Source organism: Oncorhynchus masou, chromosome 31 (assembly GCF_036934945.1).
Source record: "Oncorhynchus masou masou isolate Uvic2021 chromosome 31, UVic_Omas_1.1, whole genome shotgun sequence".
In the NCBI taxonomy this organism is placed as follows: Eukaryota; Metazoa; Chordata; class Actinopteri; order Salmoniformes; family Salmonidae; genus Oncorhynchus; species Oncorhynchus masou.
In genome coordinates, this window is record NC_088242.1 from 74,525,689 (window position 1) to 74,553,430 (window position 27,742).

A 27,742-nucleotide genomic window follows, 5' to 3' on the forward strand; every position below is an offset into this window, starting at 1 on the left:
CAGCCCTATCTGGTGCAAAACACAGAGACAGGAACAATCACCCACAAACACACAGTGAAACCCAGGCTACCTAAATATGGTTCCCAATCAGAGACAATGACTAACACCTGCCCCTGATTGAGAACCATATCAGGCCAAACACAGAAATAGACAAGACATCCAACATAGAATGCCCACTCAGATCACACCATGACCAACCAAAACATAGAAACATACAAAGTAAACTATGGCCAGGGCGTGACAGATTTAGCCTGTATGTGCTTTCTGAAGGGTTTCCATTTCATGCCAAGGTCTTATGTGCTATTGGGTAATTATAGAGCCCATAGGACACATGGCTGACTCTTTAACCATGCGCTGTGATTCCTTTAAGCTGATTGCAATGTTTGCACAGAGAGAGGGTTTATTGTCTTCTGAAGAACCACTTATGCATGTTCAGTCGGAGGTGACATCACCGTATTGTGTGACATCACTAGATTGTGGTTTCCCCCCAGTCTCTCTATGTGAAACTGTGATGCAGTGTTTACTGACAATGGCATATTTATTTATATAATTTAATTTGTTTTTTTATTAGTTTCCTTAGGCATGTTTTTTTGTCTGTCGTGGGTAGTTCTGCTGTACATTTTTCTGGTAACCACTGCCTTGACCATGAGTGAGATCTTTTGACTCTGGACTGGAAGCCTTGGAAAGAGTCCATCAGCGGTATCAAAACAAATATAGCCTAACCAGTAAAAACATGGAAGAGTAAACCTAAACGATTTGCTCTATAAACGGACATCATATTTTTCCCTAAGCAACAAAATTGAGCACATTTTAATAGCTATGTAGCCTATAATGTTTGAGTAGGCTTGCGATGTGCTCTAATAACACATTTTGTAACCAAGTACTTAGATTTATTACTGTTACACAACATTGCAACCAAAAGCTACCTCTCCTGTTTTGTTGGATAGCCAGCAAAAAAAACACCATTCTTTCTCGCCTAAATCCAAGATGGCGCAGACAAATAGGGCAGCTCTGCTTTTTGCTCCTTTTGCAGTATTTTGTTTTTTGTGTGTGTTATTTCTTACATTATTAGCCCAGAATATTTGTTGTGTTATTACATACAGCCGGAAATAACTTTTGGATATCGGTGGTAACTCACCAGCATTACGACCGGGAATACGACTTTCCCGAATTGGATCCTTTGATCATACCCCCAGGGCAATTGAACTGATTCCAGAGGCTGATCCAAAATACCACCGGCGGAGAAGAGGTATTCGGAGTCGACTTCTAGTCTGACGCCGGAGGCGTGCACACCATCCACCGCTTCAGAGTATATTACTCGCTAATATTCAGTCTTTGGATAATAAAGTAGACGAGGTCAGGGTGAGAATCTCCTTCCGGAGAGACATCAGGGATTGTAGCATACTCTGTTTCACGGGAACATGGCTCTCTTGGGATATACTGTCTCTGTCCATAAAGCCAGCTGGGTTCTCAGTATATCGCGCAGAAAGGAATAAAGAACTCTCTTGGAAGAAGAATGGCATGGGTGTATGTTTCATGATTAACCACTCATGGTGTAATTGTAACAACACCTGACCTAGAATGCCGATCGTATTATCTCCCAAGAGAAATATCTTTGGTTATAGTTACAGCCGTGTATATTCCCCCTCAAGCTGATACCACGACGGCCCTCAAAGAACTTCACAAATTTGAGGTTCTACCAAAACATTAACTGTAGCACTAACTCTGAGAAAACAACATTAGACCACTGCTACTCAGCTTTTCGAAATGCCTACAAGGCCCTCCCTTAGGCAAATCTGATCACAACTCCATTTTGCTCCTCCCTTCCTATAGGCAGAAACTCAAACAGGAAGTACCTGTGCTAAGGACTATTCAACACTGGTCTGACCAATCGGAATCCGTGCTTCAAGATTGTTTTGATCACGCGGACTGGGATATGTTCCAGATAGCCTCTTAGAATAACATAGACAAATACACGGATACGGTGACTGAGTTGATCAGGAAGTGTATAGGAGATGTTGTACCCACTGTGACTATTAAAATCCCTCCTAACCAGAATCCATGAATAGATGGCAGCATTCGTGTAAAAGTGAAAGCGTGAACCACCGCATTTAACTGTGGAAAGGCGACTGGGAATATGGCCGAATACAAACAGTTTAGCTATTCCCTCTAAGCAATCAAGCTTCGCTAGGCTGCCGGCCCAGATGGCATCCCTAGCCGCGTCCTCAGAGCATGCACAGATCAGCTGGCTGGAGTGTTTACAGACATATTCAATCTCTCCCTATTCCAGTCTGCTGTCCCCACTTGCTTCAAGATGTCCACCATCGTTCCTGTACCCAGGAAAGCAAAGGTAACTGAACGACTATCACCTCGTATCACTCACTTCTGTCATCATGAAGTGCTTTTAGGCTAGTTATGGATCATATCACCTAACACCCTAGACCCACTTCAATTTGCTTACTTCCCCAATAGATTCACAGACGATGCCATCACACTGCATACTGCCCTATCACATCTGTACAACATTTACATTTACATTTAAGTCATTTAGCAGACGCTCTTATCCAGAGCGACTTACAAATTGGTGAATTCACCTTCTGACATCCAGTGGAACAGCCACTTTACAATAGTGCATCTAAGTCATTAAGGGGGGGGGGGGTGAGAAGGATTACTTATCCTATCCTAGGTATTCCTTGAAGAGGTGGGGTTTCAGGTGTCTCCGGAAGGTGGTGATTGACTCCGCTGTCCTGGCGTCGTGAGGGAGTTTGTTCCACCATTGGGGGCCAGAGCAGCGAACAGTTTTGACTGGGCTGAGCGGGAACTGTACTTCCTCAATGGTAGGGAGGCGAGCAGGCCAGAGGTGGATGAACGCAGTGCCCTTGCTTGGGTGTAGGGCCTGATCAGAGCCTGGAGGTACTGCGGTGCCGTTCCCCTCACAGCTCCGTAGGCAAGCACCATGGTCTTGTAGCGGATGCGAGCTTCAACTGGAAGCCAGTGGAGAGCGGAGGAGCGGGGTGACGTGAGAGAACTTGGGAAGGTTGAACACCAGACGGGCTGCGGCGTTCTGGATGAGTTGTAGGGGTTTAATGGCACAGGCAGGGAGCCCAGCCAACAGCGAGTTGCAGTAATCCAGACGGGAGATGACAAGTGCCTGGATTAGGACCTGCGCCGCTTCCTGTGTGAGGCAGGGTCGTACTCTGCGGATGTTGTAGAGCATGAACCTACAGGAACGGGCCACCGCCATGATGTTGGTTGAGAACGACAGGGTGTTGTCCAGGATCACGCCAAGGTTCTTAGCGCTCTGGGAGGAGGACACAATGGAGTTGTCAACCGTGATGGCGAGATCATGGAACGGGCAGTCCTTCCCCGGGAGGAAGAGCAGCTCCGTCTTGCCGAGGTTCAGCTTGAGGTGGTGATCCGTCATCCACACTGATATGTCTGCCAGACATGCAGAGATGCGATTCGCCACCTGGTCATCAGAAGGGGGAAAGGAGAAGATTAATTGTGTGTCGTCTGCATAGCAATGATAGGAGAGACCATGTGAGGTTATGACAGAGCCAAGTGACTTGGTGTATAGCGAGAATAGGAGAGGGCCTAGAACAGAGCCCTGGGGGACACCAGTGGTGAGAGCGCGTGGCGAGGAGACAGATTCTCGCCAGGCCACCTGGTAGGAGCGACCTGTCAGGTAGGACGCAATCCAAGCGTGGGCCGCGCCGGAGATGCCCAACTCGGAGAGGGTGGAGAGGAGGATCTGATGGTTCACAGTATCAAAGGCAGCCGATAGGTCTAGAAGGATGAGAGCAGAGGAGAGAGAGTTAGCTTTAGCAGTGCGGAGCGCCTCCGTGATGCAGAGAAGAGCAGTCTCAGTTGAATGACTAGTCTTGAAACCTGACTGATTTGGATCAAGAAGGTCATTCTGAGAGAGATAGAGGGAGAGCTGGCCAAGGACGGCACGTTCAAGAGTTTTGGAGAGAAAAGAAAGAAGGGATACTGGTCTGTAGTTGTTGACATCGGAGGGATCGAGTGTAGGTTTCTTCAGAAGGGGTGCAACTCTCGCTCTCTTGAAGACGGAAGGGACGTGGCCAGCGGTCAGGGATGAGTTGATGAGCGAGGTGAGGTAAGGGAGAAGGTCCCCGGAAATGGTCTGGAGGAGAGAGGAGGGGATAGGGTCGAGCGGGCAGGTTGTTGGGCGGCCGGCCGTCACAAGAAGCGAGATTTCATCTGGAGAGAGAGGGAGAAAGAGGTCAGAGCACAGGGTAGGGCAGTGTGAGCAGAACCAGCGGTGTCGTTTGACTTAGCAAACGAGGATCGGATGTCGTCGACCTTCTTTTCAAAATGGTTGACGAAGTCATCTGCAGAGAGGGAGGAGGGGGGGGGAGGGGGAGGAGGATTCAGAAGGGAGGAGAAGGTTGCAAAGAGCTTCCTAGGGTTAGAGGCAGATGCTTGGAATTTAGAGTGGTAGAAAGTGGCTTTAGCAGCAGAGACAGAGGAGGAAAATGTAGAGAGGAGGGAGTGAAAGGATGCCAGGTCCGCAGGGAGGCGGGTTTTCCTCCATTTCCGCTCGGCTGCCCGGAGCTCTGTTCTGTGAGCTCGCAATGAGTCATCGAGCCACGGAGCGGGAGGGGAGGACCGAGCCGGCCTGGAGGATAGGGGACATAGAGAGTCAAAGGATGCAGAAAGGGAAGAGAGGAGGGTTGAGGAGGCAGAGTCAGGAAAAAGGTTGGAGAAGGTATGAGCAGAGGGAAGAGATGAAAGGATGGAAGAGGAAAGAGTAGCGGGGAGAGAGAGCGAAGGTTGGGACGGCGCGATACCATCCGAGTAGGGGCAGTGTGGGAAGTGTTGGATGAGAGCGAGAGGGAAAAGGATACAAGGTAGTGGTCGGAGACTTGGAGGGGAGTTGCAGTGAGGTTAGTGGAAGAACAGCATCTAGTAAAGATGAGGTCGAGCGTATTGCCTGCCTTGTGAGTAGGGGGGAAGGTGAGAGGGTGAGGTCAAAAGAGGAGAGGAGTGGAAAGAAGGAGGCAGAGAGGAATGAGTCAAAGGTAGACGTGGGGAGGTTAAAGTCGCCCAGGACTGTGAGAGGTGAGCCGTCCTCAGGAAAGGAGCTTATCAAGGCATCAAGCTCATTGATGAACTCTCCGAGGGAACCTGGAGGGCGATAAATGATAAGAATGTTAAGCTTGAAAGGGCTGGTAACTGTGACAGCATGGAATTCAAAGGAGGCGATAGATAGATGGGTAAGGGAGAGAGAGAGAATGACCACTTGGGAGAGATGAGGATCCCGGTGCCACCACCCCGCTGACCAGAAGCTCTCGGGGTGTGCGAGAACACGTGGGTGGACGAAGAGAGAGCAGTAGGAGTAGCAGTGTTATCTGTGGTGATCCATGTTTCCGTCAGTGCCAGGAAGTCGAGGACTGGAGGGAGGCATAGGCTGAGATGAACTCTGCCTTGTTGGCCGCAGATCGGCAGTTCCAGAGGCTACCGGAGACCAGGAACTCCACGTGGGTCGTGCGCGCTGGGACCACCAGATTAGGGTGGCCGCGGCCACGCGGTGTGGAGCGTTTGTATGGTCTGTGCAGAGAGGAGAGAACAGGGATAGATAGACACATAGTTAACAGGGTACAGAAGAGGCTACGCTAATGCAAAGGAGATTGGAATGACAAGTGGACTACACGTCTCGAATGTTCAGAAAGTTAAGCTTACGTAGCAAGAATCTTATTGACTAAAATGATTGAAATGAAACAGTACTGCTGGAGTAGGCTAGCTGGTAGTGGCTGCGATGTTGACACTACACTAATCAAGTCGTTCCGTCGAGTGTAATAGTTTCTACAGTGCTGCTATTCGGGGGCTAGCTGGCTAGCTAGCAAGGTTGATTGCGTTCCGTTACTTAAAAGAACGACAATAGCTGGCTGGCTAACCTAGAAAATCGCTCTAGGCTACACAATTGTCTTAGATACAAAGACGGCTATGTATCTAGCTAGCTACGATCAAACAAAACAAACCGTTGTACTGTAATAGTTACTACGGTGCTGCTATTCAAACAGTAGAAGAACGACAATAGCTGGCCAGCTAACCTAGAAAGCTAACCTAGAAAATCGCTCTAGACTACACAATTGTCTTAGATACAAGGACGGCTATGTAGCTGGCTAGCTACGATCAAACAAATCAAACCGTTGTACTGTAATGAAGTGAAATGAAAATGTGATACTACCTGTGGAACGACGCGGAATGTTGACCGGGTAGTTGGAGTTCAATTCGGTAGAGGTTGGCTAGCTGTTGGCTAGCTAGCTAGCAGCATTTCCTACGTTAAGGACGACAAATAGCTGGCTAGCTAACCTCGGTAAATTAAGATAATCACTCTAAGTCTACACACTCTAAACTGCACAATTATCTTGGATACGAAGACAACTATGTAGCTAGCTGACACTACGCTAATCGAGTCGTTCAGTTGAGTGTAATAGTTACTACAGTGCTAGTGGACAGTGGATGTTAGCTAGCTGCTTAGCTGCTTAGCTAGCTGCTTAGAGGAATATCTATGTAAGAATGCTGTTCATTGACTACAGCTCAGCATTCAACACCATAGTACCCTCCAAGCTCATCATTAAGCTTGAGGCCCTGGGTCTTAACCCTGTCCTGTGTAACTGGGTCCTGGACTTCCTGACAGGCCGCCCCCAGGTGGTGAAGGTAGGAAACAACATCTCCACTTCGCTGATCTTCAACACGGGCCCCCCAAGGGTGCTCAGCACCCTCCTATACTCCCTGTTCCCCCATGACTGCATGACCATGCACGCCTCCAACTCAACAACACAACGGTAGTAGGCCCGATTACCAACAATGACGAGAGAGCCTACAGAGTGGAGGTGAGGCCCCTGGGAGTGTGGTGCCAGCAAAATAACCTCTCACTCAATATCGAAATAACATAGGAGCTGATCGTGGACTTCAGGAAACAGCAGGGGGAGCATGTCCCTATCCACATCGACGGGACCGCAGTGGAGCAGGTGGAAAACCTTTTAAGTTCAGGAGGCTGAAGAAATTTGGCTTAGCATCTAAAACCCTCACAAACTTTTACAGATGGACAATCGAGAGCGTCTTGTCTGGCTGTATCAGCGCCTGGTACGGCAACTGCACCGCCTGCAACCACAAGGCTCTCCAGAATGTGGCGCGGTCTGCCCAACGCTTCACTGGGGGCAAACTACTTGCCCTCCAGGACATTTACAGCACCCAATGTCACAAAGGCCCAAAAGATTCATCAAGGACAACAACCACCCGAGCGAGCCACTGCCTATTCACCCCGCTATCATCCAGATGGCGAGGTCAGTACAGGTGCATCAAAGCTGGGACTGAGAGTCTGAAAAACAGCTTATCTCAAGGCCATCAGACTGTTAAACAGCCATCACTAGGTGGGATTCACCCGGTTACGTAACCCTGTACCTTAGAGGCTGCTGTCCCATATACATAGACTGGCCACTTAAAAAAAAAAGTACATACTGCTTTACTCATCTCATATGTATATACTGTATTCTATTCTACTGTATTTTAGGCAATGCCATTCCGACATTGCTCATCATAACATCTATATATTCCATTATTTTACTTTTAGGTTGTTTGTATTGTTAGATAAAACTGCACTTTTGGAGCCAGAAACCAAAGCATTTCGCAACACCCGCAATAACATCTGCTAAACTTTGTGTATGTGACAAATCCAATTTGATTTGAAATGTTTTTTTTTTATAGAAACATAACACAAATAACAATCAATGGCAAGTGTGCGTGTGAGAGTGAGATTGACGGAGACAGCGAGGGAGCCTCACTCCCAGGACTGTGGCACTGCTGAGCTGATGAGTGCTGTATGCTGAGGTGGTGGTGTGACTGCGAGTTGGAGATATTTATAGACGCAAGTATGTGCATGTGTTGTATTTATTATGGGTGTTTGTCTGGTCATAGAGTGGGCCTGCTGAGCTTTGGTTATGGTCATTTCCATCTAGAAGGACCCATGAGCACCAAAATGTGAAGTTCATAGGAGCATATCAAATTGGTTGTCAAATGAAAGCTAAGAGTCTATACTTCTGGGAAATGAAGGCATAGATACATTTTTCAACTGTTTCCATCTTAAACATTTTACATGAGTAATGGATTGGATTTCTGCTCTAACAGATGGAACCGGGGTCTTAGACAACATACAGTAGCTGTCAAAAGTTTGGACACCTACTAATTCAAGGGTTTTTCTTTATTTTTTACTATTTTCTACATTGTATAATAATAGTTAATACATCAAAGATATGAAATAACACATCAATTCATGTAGTAACCAAAAAAGTGTTAAACAAATCAAAATATATTTTAGTCTTCAAAGTAGCCACCCGTTGCCTTGATGACTGCTTTACACACTCTTGGCATTCTCTCAACCAGCTTCACTAGGTAGTCACCTGGAATACATTTCGATTAACAGGTGTGTCTTGTTAAAAGTTAGTTTGTGGAATTTCTTTCCTTAATACGTTTGAGCCAATCGTGTTGTGACACGGTAAGGGTGGTATACAGGAAAAGTAGATTTTACCAGAAAAAGTAAATTAATCAAAACACTATAATGTTGAAGTAAAGACTCCTGCCAATTTAATATCAACACATATATATTTAGTTTGAGATATTTCTCTGCCTTGTTTAAGAAATATTGCCTTGTGCTTCTAATTTCACGAGGAGGGAAGATAATGAAAGTTCACATAAGTAACAAGTAAAGGTATACCTACTAATTAGTTTAATGATTATTAAGTGATTAAAATGCTTAATTCTGTTACCAAATCACAGTTGGGTCCCCTGCAATTGTCCTCCCTTCCACTGGCATACTGTGATGTTCAGCTCATAACTGTTTTCTTCTCTTTCTGTTGTCTGGTGGTTGAACCGAGAGTGTGAAAAGTCTGGACAACCCCTGCCTCTCACTCTCTTGTCTCTCTCCAGTTAATGTTACCTCTCCCGACTCTTACTGACACCTACCCATGAGCTGCACCTACTGAGCAACGACCAAAATTGGACATCTATGTTGAAAGTGGTTGAAATTTGGTCAGTCCAACCTGGCCTTGATTGACATTGTTTTTGGAGCTGGACCGGCCTTGATTTCAACATCCATAGACGTTCCATATTGGTGACTGGACCAAATCTGAACCAATCGTAGACGTCTATGTTTTACAAGTTTGGACAGCAAAGTACAGTGAAGCACTGTACACTACAGTCAAGAGCAGTAAAGTATAATATATTGTACTGAACTCTACTGTGATGTCCAAAGTTTTGAAATATAGACCTCTATGATTGGTTCAGATTTTGTCTGGTCCAGACCAACCAGATTTGGTCTCGTTTGGGTGCGGAGCTCTTTAGAATAAAAGCCAGTATGTAGAATAATACTCATATATGCAAAGGATGATATTGTATATTTCGACCTTTTGTTTACCTATTCAAGATACGTCACAATGAATACAATGACAGTCATATTCATAGTTATGCATTGCTGTGTCGTACAGATCAGGGACCCATTAAGTAATTCCGTTACCCAAATTCTGTTACCGGGTGTCAATCCACTTCACTTACTATAGTTCAATAACCAAAACAGATTTTTTTAACCCTAGGTGTTATGTCGTATCTGACACCCCATTATTTATGCAGACGTATTTGAATCTTAATTTGGAGCAGATATTTAAGAGGTTTTGGAAAACATGGTTGCATTAAAAACTGAGGGAGATTTTAACACAATTCCTTTACCAAACTTTGCATCTGCACAGTTCTTTTGTTTTTCTGTGTAAATTGTTCAAAGTAGTCCTTGTTCATAGAGTTGTATGTATGGTTTAATTAACTTTGAAATTATTGGTTTTTGTTTGGCATACATGTTGAAGTGAAAAATCTGAGTCTCAGCGTAAATCTGTTACCGTGGAATTGCCCTCATGGAAAGGCTAAAAATATAAGTGATTAATGTTGCTGCGGAAATGAAAAGTGATTATAAATACACTGCTTCTCTATTAGTTGTAATGACTGTGGTAATGCATGACTGGTTGATTAGTGGATTTGTACAATATGGCAATGAAGATGGCCGTGCGTTACAGACAGAGATACAGTATAGAGGCACAGCTCCTCTTACATAGATAGACATGTTCTGTGTGGCATGGCCCACAGATACTTTTGTATATATAGTGTATGTGGACACCCCTTCAAATGAGTGGATAAGCTATTTCAGCCACACCCGTTGCTGACAGGTGTATAAAATGTGAGCACACAGCCATGAAATCTCCTTACACAAACATTGCCAGTAGAATGGCCTTACCGAAGAGCTGTGACTTTCAATGTGGTACTGTCATCGGATGCCACCTTTCCAACAAGTCAGTTCGTCAAATTTCTGCCCTGGTAGAGCTGCCCTGGTCAACTGTAGGTGCTGTTATTGTGAAGTGGAAACCTCTAGGAGCAACAACGGCTCAGCCGCGAAGTGGTTGGCCACACAAGCTCACAGAACGGGCCCGCCGAGTGCTGAAGCACATAGTGCGTGTTGCAACCGAGGGCAGATGTTTTTTTGCACTATCAAGTTCCAAACTGCCTCTGGAAGCAACGTCAGCACAATAACTTCTCGTCAGGAACTTAATGAAATGGGTTTCCATGGCCAAGCAGCTGCACACAAGCCTAAAATCACCATGCGCAATGCCAAGCGTCGGCTGGAGTGGTGTAAAGCTCGCCACCTTTGGAGCAGTGGTAACGTGTTTTCTGTAGTGATTAATCACGCTTCACCATCTGGCAGTCTGACATACAAATCTGGATTTGGCGGATGCCAGGAGAACGTTACCTGCCCCAAAGCATAGTGCCAACTGTAAAGTTTGATGGTTGAGGGAATAATGGTCTGGGGCTGTTTTCATGATTCGGACTAGGCCCCTTAGTCCCAGTGAAGGGAAATCTTAACGCTACAGCATACAATGACATTCTAGACAATTCTGTGCTTCCGACTTTGTGGCAACAGTGGGGAGGGCCCTTTCCTGTTTCAGCATAATGCCCCCGTGTACAAAGCGAGGTCCATACAGAAATGGTACATCGAGATCGGTGTGGAAGAACTTGACTGGCCTGCACAGAACCCTGACCTCAACCCCATCAAACACCTTCGGGATGAATTGGAACGTCAACTGCGAGCCATGCCTAATTTCCCAACATCAGGGCCCAACCTTACTATTGCTCTTGTGGCTGAACGGAAGCAAGTCCCCCCAGCAAATGTCCCAACATCTAGTGGGAAGCCTTCCCAGAAGAGTGGAGGCTGTTGCAGCAAAAGGGGAGACCTATTTGATATTAATGCCCATGATTTTGGACTGAGATATTTGACGAGCAGGTGTCCACATACTTTTGGTCATGTAGTGTACTTCACAACAGCACTGTGACTGGCCTTTAAGTGTTGTTTTATCAACCAGCAAAAAGGGATAGCTTACAGTCTAACACACACACACACACACATACACAGGGGTTGTGTAAGCTCTCTAGGCTACTCCTGGGAGCTGTCACAATTATGAGCTGGATGGAATGGCGAGACTGTGACAGATACTGACCCTGACATTACTTTGCTGCCAGAGTGTTCCAGGCTAAGTGAACTCCATGTTTCTGACTAGTTTGGCATTCATGTATACAGCTATGGAGGGTACTTGGAAGCGCTCTAAGATTTCATGTCACAGGATTTAAGTATCAATTTGCATGAATATTATTGTAAATGGAGGTAGGATTGACAGGGAAATTTATTGAGGTTTGAAATAGTTTCGTAACTCGTACAGATTTAGGCTTTTCAGGGTCCATGGGGAGAGAAGCCTCAACCTTTTCAGATTGACAGAGTTGTGGGATGTTTGGTGTATTGTACTGACTCCAACACAACATTTTGCTCCTTCTGTAGGCCATGGGAAGAACCATAAGGATGCCGCGTCTGTGCGTGCCACTCATCCCATACCAGCCGCCTGTGGGATCTACTACTTTGAAGTGAAGATTGTCAGCAAGGGCAGGGATGGGTACGTATTTGCTGATAGTTAGTACCCCTAATGGTCTAACCTCAAACTTGTAATTATTACACCACGATCTGTTTACTCATGTTAGCTATTACTGTAGGCCTATCTCTATTTCTGCAGTAGAAAATGGCATGTTGAGCAACGTGTAGAGAAACAAAAGAGTAGTAAATAAAGGAAAGTAACTTTGGGTCTGAAAGGATTAATCAGTCCAGCTATTGACCCATATCAGACTGACTCATGTTGTCGAAGCTAATGATGTCTCTGACCTTTGACCTCCTGTTTTTGTCTCCAGGTACATGGGGATTGGTCTGTCTGCCCAGGGGGTCAACATGAACAGACTGCCTGGTGAGTATGAGGGAAGGTAGAGCGATGGCAGAAGGGAAGGTAGAGCGATGGCTGAAGGGAAGGCTGTGAGTCAGTATGGGATGAGTATGGGTTTTGGAGGTCAGAGGGTTCACAGCAAGAACCCTGCCCTGCCTATAATCTCTGCTGGATTGGTTTAGGATTGAAGGACAAGGGGTAATAGTCAGTGTGTGCTTTGGCTGTGTGACTGTAATAGATTGTGGACTACTACTACTACTACTACAACTACCATTACTACTACTACTTCCATTACTACTACTTCCATTACTACTACTACTACTACTACTACTACTATTACTACTATGTGTTTTTTTTAAATACAACTCTAAAATTAACCCAAACAGTGTTATCTTCAGATGGATCTCATCACACAATCACTGCAGCAGTGACCGATGTGATTCTAGATGTTTGTTTTTTAACACATCATATGGTTCAGTTTTTACTATTCGAGGGGCACAGTTTTAAGGTGTTAATCTTTTGCATGTGGTGTGCTACGTTTTAGAGTGCCATGGTAATCTACATCCAGATTTATGTTTCCAGATTGACCGTCTTTCCTCTGGAGTGCCTGGATGGATTTAGATTCCATGTCACAGTGAAACCATGTGTAGTGATGTCTCCCAGAGTGTCTGGCTGTTCCAGAACATGCATGGGCTTGTTTGAGCTCAGCCATTAGTAATGAGAGGATGAAATGTAACATGTGAAATACCAGCAAGTACCTTTTTCCTCCACATAAAAGCTTTCAGTGTATGTATGAAGGTCAGGTGATAGTGGAGCTGCCACAGGCAGGGTGGCTGGCTCACATTCATTGAAGAGGAAGGGAGAAATTAACAAGTAATTGTTGACCATTTAATTTCAAGAAATCCGCTTAAGGCCATCTCATCTTCAATACAGTATACAGTCTGGGCCCAAATGGAATTTTCCTCAACCATAAATTCTACAATAGAGTTACATATAAGCCTACTCTTGAATGGTCAGAACATATAACAAATTGGTCTGCAGCACACTCATACAGTGAATGAACCCATCCAAGCAAAAACTCATGCCAAGGCCTGATGAGATTGGATTGAATGTAACCAAACAGGCTAGTAGATGAGTGTCTTTGCCACCAAACACAGAGAGGAGATGTGAGTGGTATCACTGCATGAATACAGGACCATCTGCACCCTGGCCTGGCCTGGCCCACTGCTCAGCAGTAATTAGTTAATCAAACACTCTTTCTTTCATCACCAGTTGAACAGACAATGGGGGTTAAGCAGAAAGTACATGTAGATTTAATACATTCTTGCATAATTCCATCAAATTCTCTCTCGCCCTTTCCCCCACCCTCATGCACGTGAAGATGTCACTGATTGGTACAGTGGCTGCTGGGGACACAAGACAGGTTGGAAGAGGGTTGGCATATTGCTGCCGAGGGGCTAACTTTGGCACATGGGGAGCTACAGTATGTTTTCCCTTGTGCACTGATGCAATTCCCTGCCTATTAGATCATTCTTCCATGCTGCTCTGACCAATAATATGAACCCTGCCTCAGGCTGTGTCACCTGCCTATTGGATTCTCCATGGCGCCGGAGGCCTTTGGAATGCTTTGGACTCATCCAGCCAATTCTACATGCTCTTGCTGACTACAACTGCTGTTTATTCTCTCCCAGCTCTGAGTGCTTCAAATGTATCTCTGTTACACAATGGTTGGAATATGGTGGAAATGGCAGCCTGTGTGTGTGAGAGTGTAGTTGCATGAACATATTGTTTATGAAGATTTATTTAGGTTTCTAGTACATTATATGCCAACGGACTTCAGTACATTTCTGTGACCGTGTGGGGGTGTGGTCTGGTTCTGGCTGGAATAGTTTTAATATTCCCTGTTGACCTCTGTGTGTCTGATCCCATAGTGGAGCCCTGCCCAATTCATTAGCATGTAGGGAACACTGAGCCCAGCTTTAGGACCAATATCCCTGTCAGCGCTGCTCCGCAGATTCATCTAATACCTCACAGTTCTCACACACAACCTACTTTCTCTGTGCCGCTTTCACTTTTTGGTTGGTGACAGACACTGATTGAGCAGACAATACTCTCACTGCGCACACACACACAGGCCACACACAAACCCATGCACTGACTTGAAGATCTACCATCCACATCTCCCTCGGCACACAGTCTACTCTCCTTCCCCGTCCCTATTGATACCATGCACAAACATCATATGTACTGCTCTGTTTGAGTATGACTCATCAGTCAGTGCTCCTATTCAGAGACTGATGCCTCTCGCTGGCCACCCATAGTATTGCACACGCTACACAGGACAAGGGATATCCTAATTCGAAAGAGACCATTTGTCAGGCTCAGCTCCACCCCATGTCACAGTGTCTTTATGGGGATTATATTACTCATCACACTACTGGGGTCACCCATCTCACTCCTTCCCCTCAAATGTATGAGAAGCACTGCCTTATCCATGACCTGATGCATATTAATCTAGCTAGATTTGATATGTGAAAGTGTTCGTTCAATATGCCTTGATTTTCTCTGTCGTTTCCTCCAGTTTGTTCATGTGTAATATTCAATATTCATACCATGGGTCTAGATTTCATCTAATCACTTCTGCCTTGTTTCCTATCCCAGGTTGGGACAAGCACTCATATGGTTACCATGGCGACGACGGACACTCCTTCTGTTCTTCAGGGACTGGCCAACCATATGGACCAACCTTCACCACAGGCGATGTGATTGGCTGCTGTGTGAACCTAATTAACAACACCTGTTTCTACACCAAGAACGGCATCAGTCTAGGTGAGAACTGCGCACCAACAGTGCAGGGTAAAAAACATCCAAGTTTAATTGTTATATGAAATTAAAATATGCTTCAACAATTTGAAATGTTCCCAGGCAATTTATACGATTCTGTTTACTTGGTTGCAGATTATAACATTTTCAATTTCTTCCAGTCCATTAACACTTTTCTCTCTGTTTGTTCTCCAGGTGTAGCCTTTACAGATCTCCCTGTGAGTATTACACTGAAATTTGGACATGTTCAATGTCAAGGCCTTCTGTTGCAATCAGTAGTGGTAGCTTTGCTGCTTCCATTAGTGGTGATGATGTAAAAGTCCTACATTATTCACGGTTGCCATGCCATCAAATTATCAAGTGATCAAAATTAATGGCAAGTTCTTCCTATTATGGCCAGAGGGGGAATGTGTTTTCACACCTCTCCCTTTACCCACAGCCCAACCTTTACCCCACAGTGGGCCTGCAGACTCCAGGAGAGATTGTGGATGCTAACTTTGGCCAGCAGCCCTTTGTGTTTGACATTGAGGACTATATGAGTGAATGGAGGGCTAAGATCCACGGCATGATCGCCCGCTTCCCCATCGGAGAGAGACTGGGAGAGTGGCAGGCAGTGCTTCAGAAGTAAGGGATCCATACCCACACCACAATTATCACTTGGGCTGTTGCGGTGACTGTATTACCACCACACCGGCGGTCACAAGTAATGAAGGTTGTCAAATTCCACGTGACCGTTTAGTCACCGTAATTAGGCTTCTCCAAGCTCTGATGCTGCTGATGGTCATTAATAGCCTACCAAACATATATTATGTAGTATATGTAACGACTAGATTAAATCAACAATAGTCTGATGGGTGACAATATCAGCCTATCACTTGTGAATGATATATTATCACTCGTGAATGATGCCCAGCATAAGAAACCTTTTTTTGCAACTTTTTCGAATCCTAGTCGCACAACTCAAGTAGCCTAGCCCATAGGCCTATATGTTTTAATGAGGTTTGTATCACAACTCAAGTAGCCTAGCCCATAGGCCTATATGTTTTAATGAGGTTTGTATCACAACTCAAGTAGCCTAGCCCATAGGCCTATATGTTTTAATGAGGTTTGTATCACAACTCAAGTAGCCTAGCCCATAGGCCTATATGTTTTAATGAGGTTTGTATCACAACTCAAGTAGCCTAGCCCATAGGCCTATATGTTTTAATGAGGTTTGTATCACAACTAAAGTGGCCAAATAACTTAATATAATTAAGCATATTAATCTGCTTTACAAGGGGTGTAGAGCCTAACTGGCATATATAAGCAGCATGTGAGTTTCGAGTTTGGGGAAGATAATTTTCACCATAAAAATGCTCCTTTTATAATAAAAGCATTACATGCATAATTGCGTTTGCGGTCATTTTTGATGATTGTGTTTTCTACTAATTGAACATTCGCGCTTATAGCCTAGTGCCATGTGGTTGTATTAATTTGGGATCTATCTCATCCCACAACTGTCCCAGACTAATATTTATTTCTTACACAGAATAGAATAGGTCGACCTGTTGTACTATAGGGGATAGTAGATTGACATAGGCTAGTGCTTTTGCTGTTTGTTAGGCCTACTCATCTTGTTGGCTGACGAAAAGTAAATGTGGACAGTTCTTCCAACATCTTCAATATGCACCTCTGAATTTGATAAGGAGGCGCCCAGTTGCGTCCCCGATGTGTCTCTCTTCACTTGCAGCCTGTGAGAAAGACCCGATCACGTGATGGAGCGAGCAGCACTCCGGGAGAAGGGCACAACGTCCGCTGGCCGCAAAAGTCATGGCATTTTTTAGGGTGCATTATGGCCACACAAAGGGGATGCCGCGTGAAACTCTAGCTGTTATGAAGTGCTTCTCCAATTGTGAATGAGACTAGTGGAGTGTTACAACCTGCTCAAAAAACTATCAGAGCTCATGCCTTTCTAGCAACGTTTTTCAAATCATCATTAGAATCTCATCATGCAACCTTAAAATGTATTAAAAATCAAAACATATAGCCCAATGTTTGTAAATTTACATTGTAACCTCTAAATTAAGCATATAGGAGTACCTATTTCTTTGTTAAACGCTCAACACAGAATAGCCGCATCTGCACACACCCACAAATCGTTTGGAGAAAATATAATTTCTATTTTATTCCGCTTTGTTGAATTGTATTCTTCATACTATAAAATTATTCAAAGTAAATATTGTCTGCTAAATTAACTAGTGTAGCCCACAGACATTTTGGCATAGCCACATCAGGACCTAACATATGGAGAACTCTGAGTATGCTATTATGTTCTTCTGAAATAGACTACATTTTCTTCATATCATGCTTCTTTAGACCTCTCTATAATAAATAAAGGATTTAATGTGAAGGTGTAGTCTATATTACATAGATTTATTTTACTTTTTTAAATGTTGATGTTCCCAAGATCAGCATCAGTGGCTTGTAGGCCACTGTGGAAGCCTGGAGATGCTAAATGTGTTTATGTTAATTAACGGTCAATTACTGTGAGACTGTCAAGCAAATAGCTGTCGATCACCAGCTGACAGAATTGTGTGACCGCCACAGCCCTACTTATCACCCACCCTAACAGACTACTTTGTCTTTCTCTGTACTACTGTAAGGCTAAACCATGTCTTTGATTCTTTCAGCATGGTATCCACCTACCTGGTGCATCATGGGTACTGTGCCACAGCCACAGCCTTTGCCAGGGCTACAGAAACCTTGATCCAGGAGGACCAGACCTCCATAAAGAACAGACAGAGTGAGAACCACACAAAGGCTCCACGCTGACAATACCACAAACACTGAAGACCAATCACTGTCATTAATTTTCCCCACAGTCATCCATCCAATCAGTTTTTAATGGTAACATGCATATTTTTTTCAACAGGAATACAGAAGCTGGTATTGGCAGGGAGGGTTGGCGAGGCCATCGAAGCCACACAGCAGCTGTACCCTGGGCTCCTTGAACACAACTCCAATTTACTGTTCATGTTGAAGTGAGCAGCCTTGAACCCAACTATGGGACTCTTATGAGTGTTTATTGAAGGGCTAAATGGAGGAGTATTGGAATTGTGGGGCTTAGATACGCACTGCTGGTCTTGTAATGCTTTTGCAGGCTCCGTCACATGCAATACAACCCTAGAAGCACTTAGCAGTAAAGCTGTGGCCTGCTTCCCAGCTGTGTGTTTATGGCACCAAGACATTAGATTAATAAATACTGTGATCCGATGAGAAGCAGACACACAGCAAGAAGGCCAGTATTTATGTCTCTTATAGAGGTAGAAAGGAGCTTGCTGTAGCAATAGAGGAGCGTGACACAGAGAGGGGGCAGGGTGAGCACAAGGTCGCAGTTGCTGCCGCTGAGGGAACTCATGGTTTGATTGGTCATGCCTGTTGCTCCATTTTGTCATGGAAGAGGAGTGAGCGGAGCGGTTGCTGATCTGTTTGACATTTATCCAATGGTAATGACATGTATCCATAAAGCCAGATACTCATACTCTGGAACCAGTCTGACTTGTTTCTGTTGCATTTATATATTTCAGGGTACAAAGACGTGATCTTACGTGGCCACACCTTTGCCGACCTCTGAAAGCAATTGAAGTATTGCAATAACAATTGTGTTCAGACTGCATGAGATATCAGACAGAAGCAAAATGTAGTGGTTGATATCTGACAGTACAATGTATTCCTGGATAAACAATGTTAGACATAGGTTGTAGAGGCGTGATGAGACTCTTAGATGGATAGTGGAGTGGTTGTGAATGATATCGGTGAGACTAATAAAGAAGCATTTCAAGTAATTTAGAAGATGCTCTTATCCATAGCGACTCAGTGCATCCATTTCCGCAGTCGTAGTCCAGTCAAGTACATTTTTCTTTAATACAGCAGTTATCTGAAAAATCAGAGCTAGTATGAAAAGACAAGTGTGAGTGTTAGTGCAAAGAAGGCGAGGGTGTTAGCCATTTGTTTGAGTGTCAAAATAGAGTGAATGTCAGGCAGATTAATAGTTGCCCGTCCCTCCCAGGTGTCGGCAGTTTGTGGAGATGGTGAACGGTACAGACAGTGAGGTACGATGCTTCAGTGTCCGCTCCCCCAAGTCCCAGGACAGCTACCCTGGCTCCCCCAGCTTGAGCCCCCGACATGGAGCCACCAACCCCCATCTGCACAGCGCAGGTAAGGAAAACGCCTGCAAATCCACCTATCCACCCTACACACCCCTACTTACCTATCCATCCACGTAGTGTGTTACACAATCCTCTCTCTTATCTCTTTGCATCTGTTTCACCCTGGCTCTCTGTCCACTCCAGGAGCAGACAGCCCAACATGCAGTAACGGGGTCACCCCTCCCAACAAGAACAAGAGCCACAACAAGTACCCTGGTGTCAGCTCTGCCTCCTCTTCTTCCTCTTCCTCCCCTTCCTCTGTTAACTACTCTGAGTCCAACTCCACTGACTCCACCAAGTCCCAGCCTCACAGTGGCACCAGCAACCAGGAGACCAGGTGTGTGGCAAGGCAAGGGTTCCTCTGTTTAGTAATGTATTTCTGTTTTTACTGGGGTGTCTGTCATCTGTGTCCGTGAATGTGAGAGAGAGGAAAACCATCTGTGGTATAATGATGTTCTGTATGGATGAGTTAACCTGACTTGGGTCCTCTGCAGTGACAGTGAGATGGAGATTGAGGCAGAGCACTACACTAATGGGGTGGCGGAGAACTCCTCTACTCGGATCATGAACGGCACCTACAAGCATCAAGAAATCCTGCAGGCTGAGGACGGCAGCCTGGGCAACGGAGTGGCAGGTACAGGCGCTTAACACACACACACGCTTCCTATTTTAATTGTCAGGTGCAAGTGTAAAATAATACACTCTCAGTCCGCGGCTGGCCTCTGACCCTGTGTGTGTGTGTCTCCTTCCTTGGAGAAGACAGCTGTGCCTCCAGACAGCTGTGTGGAGGGAACCAGGCAGCCACAGAGAGGATGATCCAGTTTGGCCGCGAGCTGCAGGGCCTCAACGAGCAGCTGTGCCGGGAATACGGCAAGAACGCCACGCACAAGAAGATGCTGCAGGTACCGGGGGGGGGGGAGACGGGCCTGGGAGGTTTCACACAAAATAAGACTGGTACACTGTGTGACTATGACTCACAAATTATATAGTTGTCAACCACCGCCCTGGGGCATGTTTTGTTATGCTGCAATACAATGACTTGCAGGATTTCCAAGGGTGGCAGTGGTTAAGAGCGTTGGGCAAGTAACCGGTTCGAATCCCCAGCCGGTCAGGTGGAAAAATCTGACATTCTGCCCTTGAGCAAGGCAGTTAACCCCGAACAACAACTGCTCCCGAGTGCCGACGATGTCGATTAAAGCAGACCCCCGCACCTCTCTGATACAGAGGAGTTGGGTTAAACATGGAAGACACATTCCAGTTGAATGCATTCAGTTGTGCAACTGACTAAGTATTCCCTTTCCCCTCTGAGCTGTTTACACACATCTACTTGTATATGGCCATTGGGTCGGCAACAGGCCCGCAAGAGGTTTTTTTGTTGGCCCCCCCAACGTTTTTGTAAAAAATATATATTTTCGTTTTTGGTCAGAAAAGACTGTAAACCCCCAGGAATTCAGCTAAAAATGTGTTTAATTTAGGAAATCTGTTTCCAATAGACATGTGTGATTGTGTCTCAATGTAATTAAAGGTATAAAATGATTGTTATTTTCAAATACAATCTCTTTTTAGGCTTAGTTGTGGTCAATTTCCAGTGTGACAAATTATTCTAATTATGTTCCGGCCCCCCGACTCTCCACTCTGACAACAACAAAACGTCCTGCGGCTGAAGGTAGTTGCCTACCCCTGGTCTAATGATGTTCCCTCGGTTTACCACAGACCATTCTAATGCTTCCAAATCATAGTCATTAATGGGCTATTCTGCTTGAACTGGTCACAATGTTTTCTTTATCTCCCTCTCTTTTTTACTACAGGATGCATTCAGTCTATTAGCGTATTCAGATCCCTGGAACTGCCCAGTTGGGCAACAGCTAGACCCAATGCAGAGAGAAAATATCTGCTCTGCTCTCAACAGCGCCATCTTGGGTAAGGCTAAGTTTCACACACACAATGTCATGAAAGCACACTGTAGATGTTTGTTTTACTCCCGCTCACAAGTTATTTTTCTACAATGATGCCCAACACGTTTTGTTGGGCTTGTGAGTGTGTGTTAACTCTCGTCTAATGAAACACGCTGTACATGTTGCCATGTACAGGTTTGAGTCACACCGGTGGAGGCTGCTGAGGGGAGGACCACTCATAATAATGGCTGGAATGGAGTGGTATCAACCACATGGAAACCACGTCTTTGATGTGTTCCATTTGATGTGTTCGATACCATTCCATAGACTCCATTGTAGTCGTTACTATAAGCCGTCATCCCCTCAGCAACCTCTACTGAGTCGCACATGCTTCGTTAATGTACACACTGATGATCCCAGTGTTGTCTTTTGACCCCTCAGAGTCTCAGAACTTGCCTAAGCAGCCCCCTCTGATGCTGGCTGTAGGTCAGGCCACAGAGTGTGTCCAGCTCATGGCCAGGGTCCGCTCAGGCTCCTGTTCCTTCGCCAGAGTTGACAGCTTTTTGCACTAGCCCCAGTCCAGGTGAGTCTGCACGGACACCCACACATAACGACCCTCCCCTTCTAGCATCATTTCAATGATTATTGAGCCTATAGGGAACGTTTATGGAACATTTTTGACTACACATGGCCCATGCTGTTATCATCAACATTATCAAACAGGATTGTAAAGGTTACAGTTTGGAGTACAGAAATGGGGTTGAACAGATTACAATACAGGAGTTCCAAAATGGTTTCTTTCATCCCTAAGGCAATGTTCAGGACTACAAAGAAGATTACTTTCCAATGGGTTGCCAGATGACTGAGGAGATCATGTGTTTGAATTGGTGTGTCGCTTGCCATTTGGCAGAAGCAGGATGTGCAGGGGAATGAGTAGAACATGAGGAGAAAGCTTGTTTTTAATTTAGTATTATCAAATACAAAATGTGTGACACTATTTAAAGATAATTCATTATTATTCTGTTTATATAGTCATTTTCAAGTTTTTATTTGGTCAGTTTTGTTGTGCTCATCTTGAAAAAAATAATCGAATTCCGTTTTTGTTTTTATGAGTGGATTTGAATTCCCTACACAGTATTTTAAAGATGTTCATCATATCAAATAAATTCACATTGGCATGCTTTGTCGTTACCAAGCAAAATACTCTGGTTTCTCATTCAGAACTTTCACAGGACTTATGTCATCTCAGTATGAGATATTGTAGAAAGAGGACCAGAATTCTTTTGGCTCAAAATCTTACTTCTTAGTATGCCTTAGTACTCCAAAAATGGATTTAATTGAAAGTTAAAGGTCTGAATTTGATTCTGAGACTGCACGTGGCTGGAAGCCACTAACCCGCTGGTCACCTTAAAGCCCCAGATGTTAGCACAAATGAAATAATGACACTGATTCATTTCGGAGTTTCAATATAAGTGTAGTGTATTTCCAATCAAGTGTCTCCACTAGTTTGATGTGTAACATAGGCTGAGTTTACACAGGCAGCCCAATTCAGATTTTTTTTCTTCTCACTAATTGGCCACTAATACATCTTTTGACCCAATCAGATCAGTGCTGAAAAAGATCTGATGTGATCGGTCTAAAGACCAATTAGTGGAAAGAAGATCAGAATTGGGTTGCCTGTGTTGGGCTGCCTTATGTTACATATAAAACTAGTGGAGACACTTGATTGGAAATACACTACACTTTTACTTTGTACTTGCACACAGTAAAAACACACAGACTTGGGTGTGCTTGGGTAATTGAATTTGGAAATCACTCCCTGGTTTTTACTTGCTAATTGTATTGAAGATACCTTTTATGAAGTCATGTTGAATATATACAATATAATGATATATTGAATAAAAAAGTGGAACTATTTTCCAAATACAAGGCTTTTAATTTGACCAACTTTTCTAATAACCAATGGTACTTGCCAGTTGCCACACTTATTCCACACAGTCAGTCTATCAGTCTTTTCATATTAGTGCTTTGAAAGACCATTGTCTTATCATTGCCAACATGCTTATTCTGGCTTTCTTGCAGTTCTATTTTTCTCACACAGACCCAGTCATTTTTACAAATGTGGCCACAACTTTGTTTCTTGTTTGTTTTTGTTCATTGTATTCACAGTTGAATGTGTTTTGGTCTTTTTTGTTACAGTATGTATTCTCTTATATTTAACATATGTTCTCTTGGCACAAATGTTGATCATTGATGTATTAACCCAGTATTTCAGCCAGCCAGCAAGAGGCGCTCCACTGTTTGTTGAATGTAGTTTAGCAGATTATATTACATTTATGTTTCAGATTTGCTGCTGGCCATCATGAGATTGATATTGACATCCCCTACACCTGTTAGACATATTGCATTGTGTTTCGTTCACTTTTTGACAATCATGTAAAGCATGTTTGTGAAGCAAAGGGCTGGTGGGAGTAGAAATCATCAGCTTGCAGCTTGTTATTAGTGTTTGGTAGACTTTAATATCCCTTAACATTGTTCACAAAGGCCATTTGGATTATTATATTTTTTTTACACAATCTTTACATTTGCACATCTATCTGCATCATGGGCTTATACTTGCTAAAATATGTGAAAAACAAGAACAAATACCTTCACTTACTTGTGAGGGTCCTCTTTTGTATTGCAGTAGGAAGCAAAAGAAAGGGCCTCATGACCTTATCCAAAACCTGTGAGAGTCAACTGACATACTGGGGCGTACCGTCTTTTGAAGCATACCTATACACATCGTAACCCATGTTGGAATCAAATGAGTTATTTTAACTCATGTTGTTCAGTTAATTAAGTCTCTAGACGGCCCTATCCGTTCACATGGGTTTTCACTATTCTGTTTAATGGTCATTCAGAATCCAACCAGTCCTAGGCTTTCAATATTGGAAGCAGACAGCAGATAGGTATTGATAATAGCTTGACATTATAGCAAATCATGTATCTCTTGGTTTCTTTCAAAAACAGCAAATGGCTTTTTGAACTCAATAGAATAGCCACCCAAAATGTATATTTCCATTTTAAGAGAATTCATTATACAGTAGAATTTTTAACTTGACTAATATATAGGGATGTGTGTGTAGAAAGGGAGGAATCTGTTAAGCTTCTCCTGGGACTTTTATAGACACACCTACTCTAGCAAACAACCTCCCAGTTTTCCTTTTCTGTTTTAAATTGGCCTTTGGAGCTATCCATGCTTCAAATGGAGAGGCAAAGGTAATGGAATTAGGAATTGAAAACAAGCTGTGCACAATATACTTCTATTATGATTTAAATTTCATATTGAGTTTAGCATTTGTGAAATGAGTTACCCTGTACTTAGCATGAAACTTTTAAAACCTTAAACAATATAAAAAAGAAATTATAATTTTAAAAAACATACCTATGTACTGGAAACATGATAAAGAAATTGTATTCTGTTTTATTTTGACAGAATTATTTTTATTAAAATACACATCCATAAGCATACTTTTTTTGGTCTTGTCATTATTTTGTGGACATCCTGCTTTCGAGTGATGGTGACTTGAGGTTGAAAAACAAACACGTATTACATACCTACGTTGTTTGACAAACCAATTCATTCAAGGGGCTTTATTGGCATAGGAAACATGTTAACATTGCCAAAGCAAGTGAAGTAGATAATATACAAAAGTGAAAAACAAAATGAGCAGTAAACATCATACTCACAAAACATCTGGCTTATATATACAGTATCATGGTTCCAACTGTTGAGTAGAAAAGTGTGTGGTTAACAGCACACTAGTGCCCCGTACTGGTTATTGCTACTACTTAAATCACTAATAAACTAAAGAGCAGGTGGATAAATTATTAATTGCTGAGTCACACGTCAACAAAATATAAAAATGTGTCCTTGACATACGTTTTTGTCAACTCACGACACTACACTTTCAGTAATTCAAGACGTTGAGGGGTTAGTCAGAAGTGACTTGAGGGGTGGGATGTGTGGAAAGAGGACGCGGCATGTTAATATTGCAGAGATTAAAGGATCTTGTCCTTTAGAGAGCTTCCTTCGACACATCATCTTGATCCTGAAATAATCAGTAAATTGTTAGGCTGCTGTCTCATCAAATAAGTGTTGCATTGTATATCGGCTCTACAGGTGAATCCAGGGCCAGAATATTGCACAACTAAATAACCCTTAGACCAAATTGTCTTGTGTGAGCGGACCAAGTAATTGGGCGTCACTCTAAAGCGGGAAGGTGGAATAAACGAGTCAGGAGTAGGTTTTCTTGATTGAACACAGTTCTCTATTGAGGGCATTTGGTCAACAAAAACAATCCAACATAATCAATGAAAATCTTCCAAGGAAAACATACTTCTTCTCCAGATGAAACAAGAACACAATAGGATTATCTTTAAACTACAACAAAAAGTCACGGGATTGTCACCGTTTTAGTGGTTCTTCCTGGATAGCTCCTCTTGGTGGCCATCTTCCAGAGATAGATTGCCCCCCTCCTCTCTGCTGGTTCCATTCTCTCTCTTATAGGGGAAGGAGAGTATGTCATTAGTACCGTCAGCTGTGCTTAATTGCCTCTGGTTAACTTGTCTCCCATGCCTTGTTGGGCTACTATCCGTGAGCCCAGCCTGCCCTCTGGTGGTCCTTCCACACTTGTTAGACTAATTCTCAACTGTTAGAATGTGCTTCTGGATTTCCGGAGGCCTACCTGTTACCGTTGTAACATAATGTAGCAGGCATAAAAGAAACTGGAACATCCGGTTGTTTGGGACATGGCAGAGGCTACCATTGTGGTGTTCTTATCAAACACTTTCATGCAGGACTCTTGAGTTTCAGAGGTAGCTAAATGATTCAGAGGAGGGAGGGAAACTTGAGGCTGAATTTCTGGCTCTGGAATGCTGAAGTTGATGTAGTTGCATAGGTCTGTTGCTGTCCTTTTTATAGGAAAGCCTAAGCGGGTGGGAAAAGCACAGGACAGAAACGGATACATTATAACTGACTGAGAAACAGTCAGTTCAACTTATGAAAATGCACTAAAATAGCAAACATTATTATGGACATATTTTATGGAACACTATAGGTGAACAAAAACATCCCAAATAATTTTTAAACAATGTCAGTAGTAGCCTATATGAAAACCACAAAAATATAATAGAAATGGCATACAATTGTTGTCATAGCATGTGCAGGGGGCTTTGTGCTCTCAGCTGTTTCTCTCTTCACAAGGGACCTTCCACGCGCAGCTGGACAATTCCTTGTCATCTTCTCTCATCTCTGTGACTACAGAAGTCTGGGTGTTGAAATATGTCTGTTCTGGACCTCCTGCGTAGAATACATGTCATACATGCATAATATCACAAATGCATTGGAGATGTAATGGATTACATGGGGGGAGGGAAATGCAGGCACTCACCTTACCATCTTAAAGCCGTTTTGTAGAAATGGAGAGGTCCACATTCTTTTTCACTTCATTTTCATAAAACACATGCAGTTGATCATCGCTCCACTGCAGTGGCATATTAATCATGAAATAGGTGAATTAGTTAATAGGCTCATACTATAGTCCTGGGTGATTGTTCAGATCAGACATGGTTAGCTAGTTTTCGGAAACCGCTAAAACAGTGGCAAGTAAGATCATAGCAAATTCACGCACGTTGAAAGTACCTTTTTAAATACTTCTAGGAACTCAGTAGTTTCTAATTGTCTGATTATTTGGTGCCATATTTAGGTTAGCTTGCTTTTGTTTTGATCAATTTTCTCTGTAGTCAGAGAATGACATTGTGATCAAATGATAAAAGTAAACACAGAAACCTAAAGGCGGGAAAGGCCAGGCTGATGTAGCAGCATGTGTGATAAACTTGGCTGAATAGTTGGAAAGACAATGTATAGTCAGTGCAATCCTGCCTCCTTGGGTTGTCCATACCCTAACCTTAACCCCTACCATTAGCAGTGGGAAGTAGGGGTGCTGAGGGTGCTTCAGCACCCCTTGAAAAATGTGAATAAAAAATATACACTGCTAAAACAAATAAGGGAACACTAAAATAGCACATTCTAGATCTGAATGAATGAAATATTCGTATTAAATACTTTTTTCTTTACATAGTTGAATGTGCTGACAAAAATCACAAAAATTATCAATGGAAATCAAATTTATCAACCCATGGAGGTCTGGATTTGGAGTCACACTCAAAATTAAAGTGGAATACCACACTACAGGCTGATCCAACTTTGATGTAATGTCCTTAAAACAAGTAAAAATTAGGCTCAGTAGTGTGTGTGGCCTCCACGTGCCTGTATGACCTCCCTACAATGCCTGGGCATGCTCCTGATGAGGTGGTGGATGGTCTCCTGAGGGATCTCCTCCCAGACCTGGACTAAAGCATCCGCCAACTCCTGGACAGTCTGTGGTGCAATGTGGCGTTGGAGGATGGAGCGAGACATGATGTCCCAGATGTGCTCAATTGGATTCAGGTCTGGGGAATGGGCGGGCCA

General features: G+C 43.7%; 1 protein-coding gene across 6 annotated transcripts in view; it reads left to right on the forward strand.

Annotated features, from left to right (window-relative positions):
• Window positions 1-24,741, forward strand: part of ranbp10 (RAN binding protein 10) — a 41,793-nt gene extending 17,052 nt beyond the window's left edge. For 2 of the 6 annotated variants that reach the window (XM_064951933.1, XM_064951936.1), the window contains exons 2-15: window positions 11,894-12,005; window positions 12,295-12,347; window positions 14,985-15,152; window positions 15,342-15,364; window positions 15,586-15,770; window positions 17,816-17,928; window positions 18,058-18,166; window positions 19,195-19,343; window positions 19,478-19,670; window positions 19,828-19,967; window positions 20,090-20,235; window positions 21,142-21,253; window positions 21,670-21,811; window positions 22,040-24,741. In XM_064951933.1, coding sequence (XP_064808005.1) covers window positions 11,894-12,005; window positions 12,295-12,347; window positions 14,985-15,152; window positions 15,342-15,364; window positions 15,586-15,770; window positions 17,816-17,928; window positions 18,058-18,166; window positions 19,195-19,343; window positions 19,478-19,670; window positions 19,828-19,967; window positions 20,090-20,235; window positions 21,142-21,253; window positions 21,670-21,800 — 1,634 coding nt within the window. In that variant the 3' untranslated portion in view covers window positions 21,801-21,811; window positions 22,040-24,741. Of the gene's footprint in view, window positions 1-2,290; window positions 2,351-11,893; window positions 12,006-12,294; window positions 12,348-14,984; window positions 15,153-15,341; window positions 15,365-15,585; window positions 15,771-17,815; window positions 17,929-18,057; window positions 18,167-19,194; window positions 19,344-19,477; window positions 19,671-19,827; window positions 19,968-20,089; window positions 20,236-20,378; window positions 21,254-21,669; window positions 21,812-22,039 lie in introns of those variants that run through there. The other 4 variants (XM_064951931.1, XM_064951932.1, XM_064951934.1 and 1 more) reach the window with 4 other exon arrangements.
• Window positions 24,742-27,742: the final 3,001 nt, after the last annotated feature.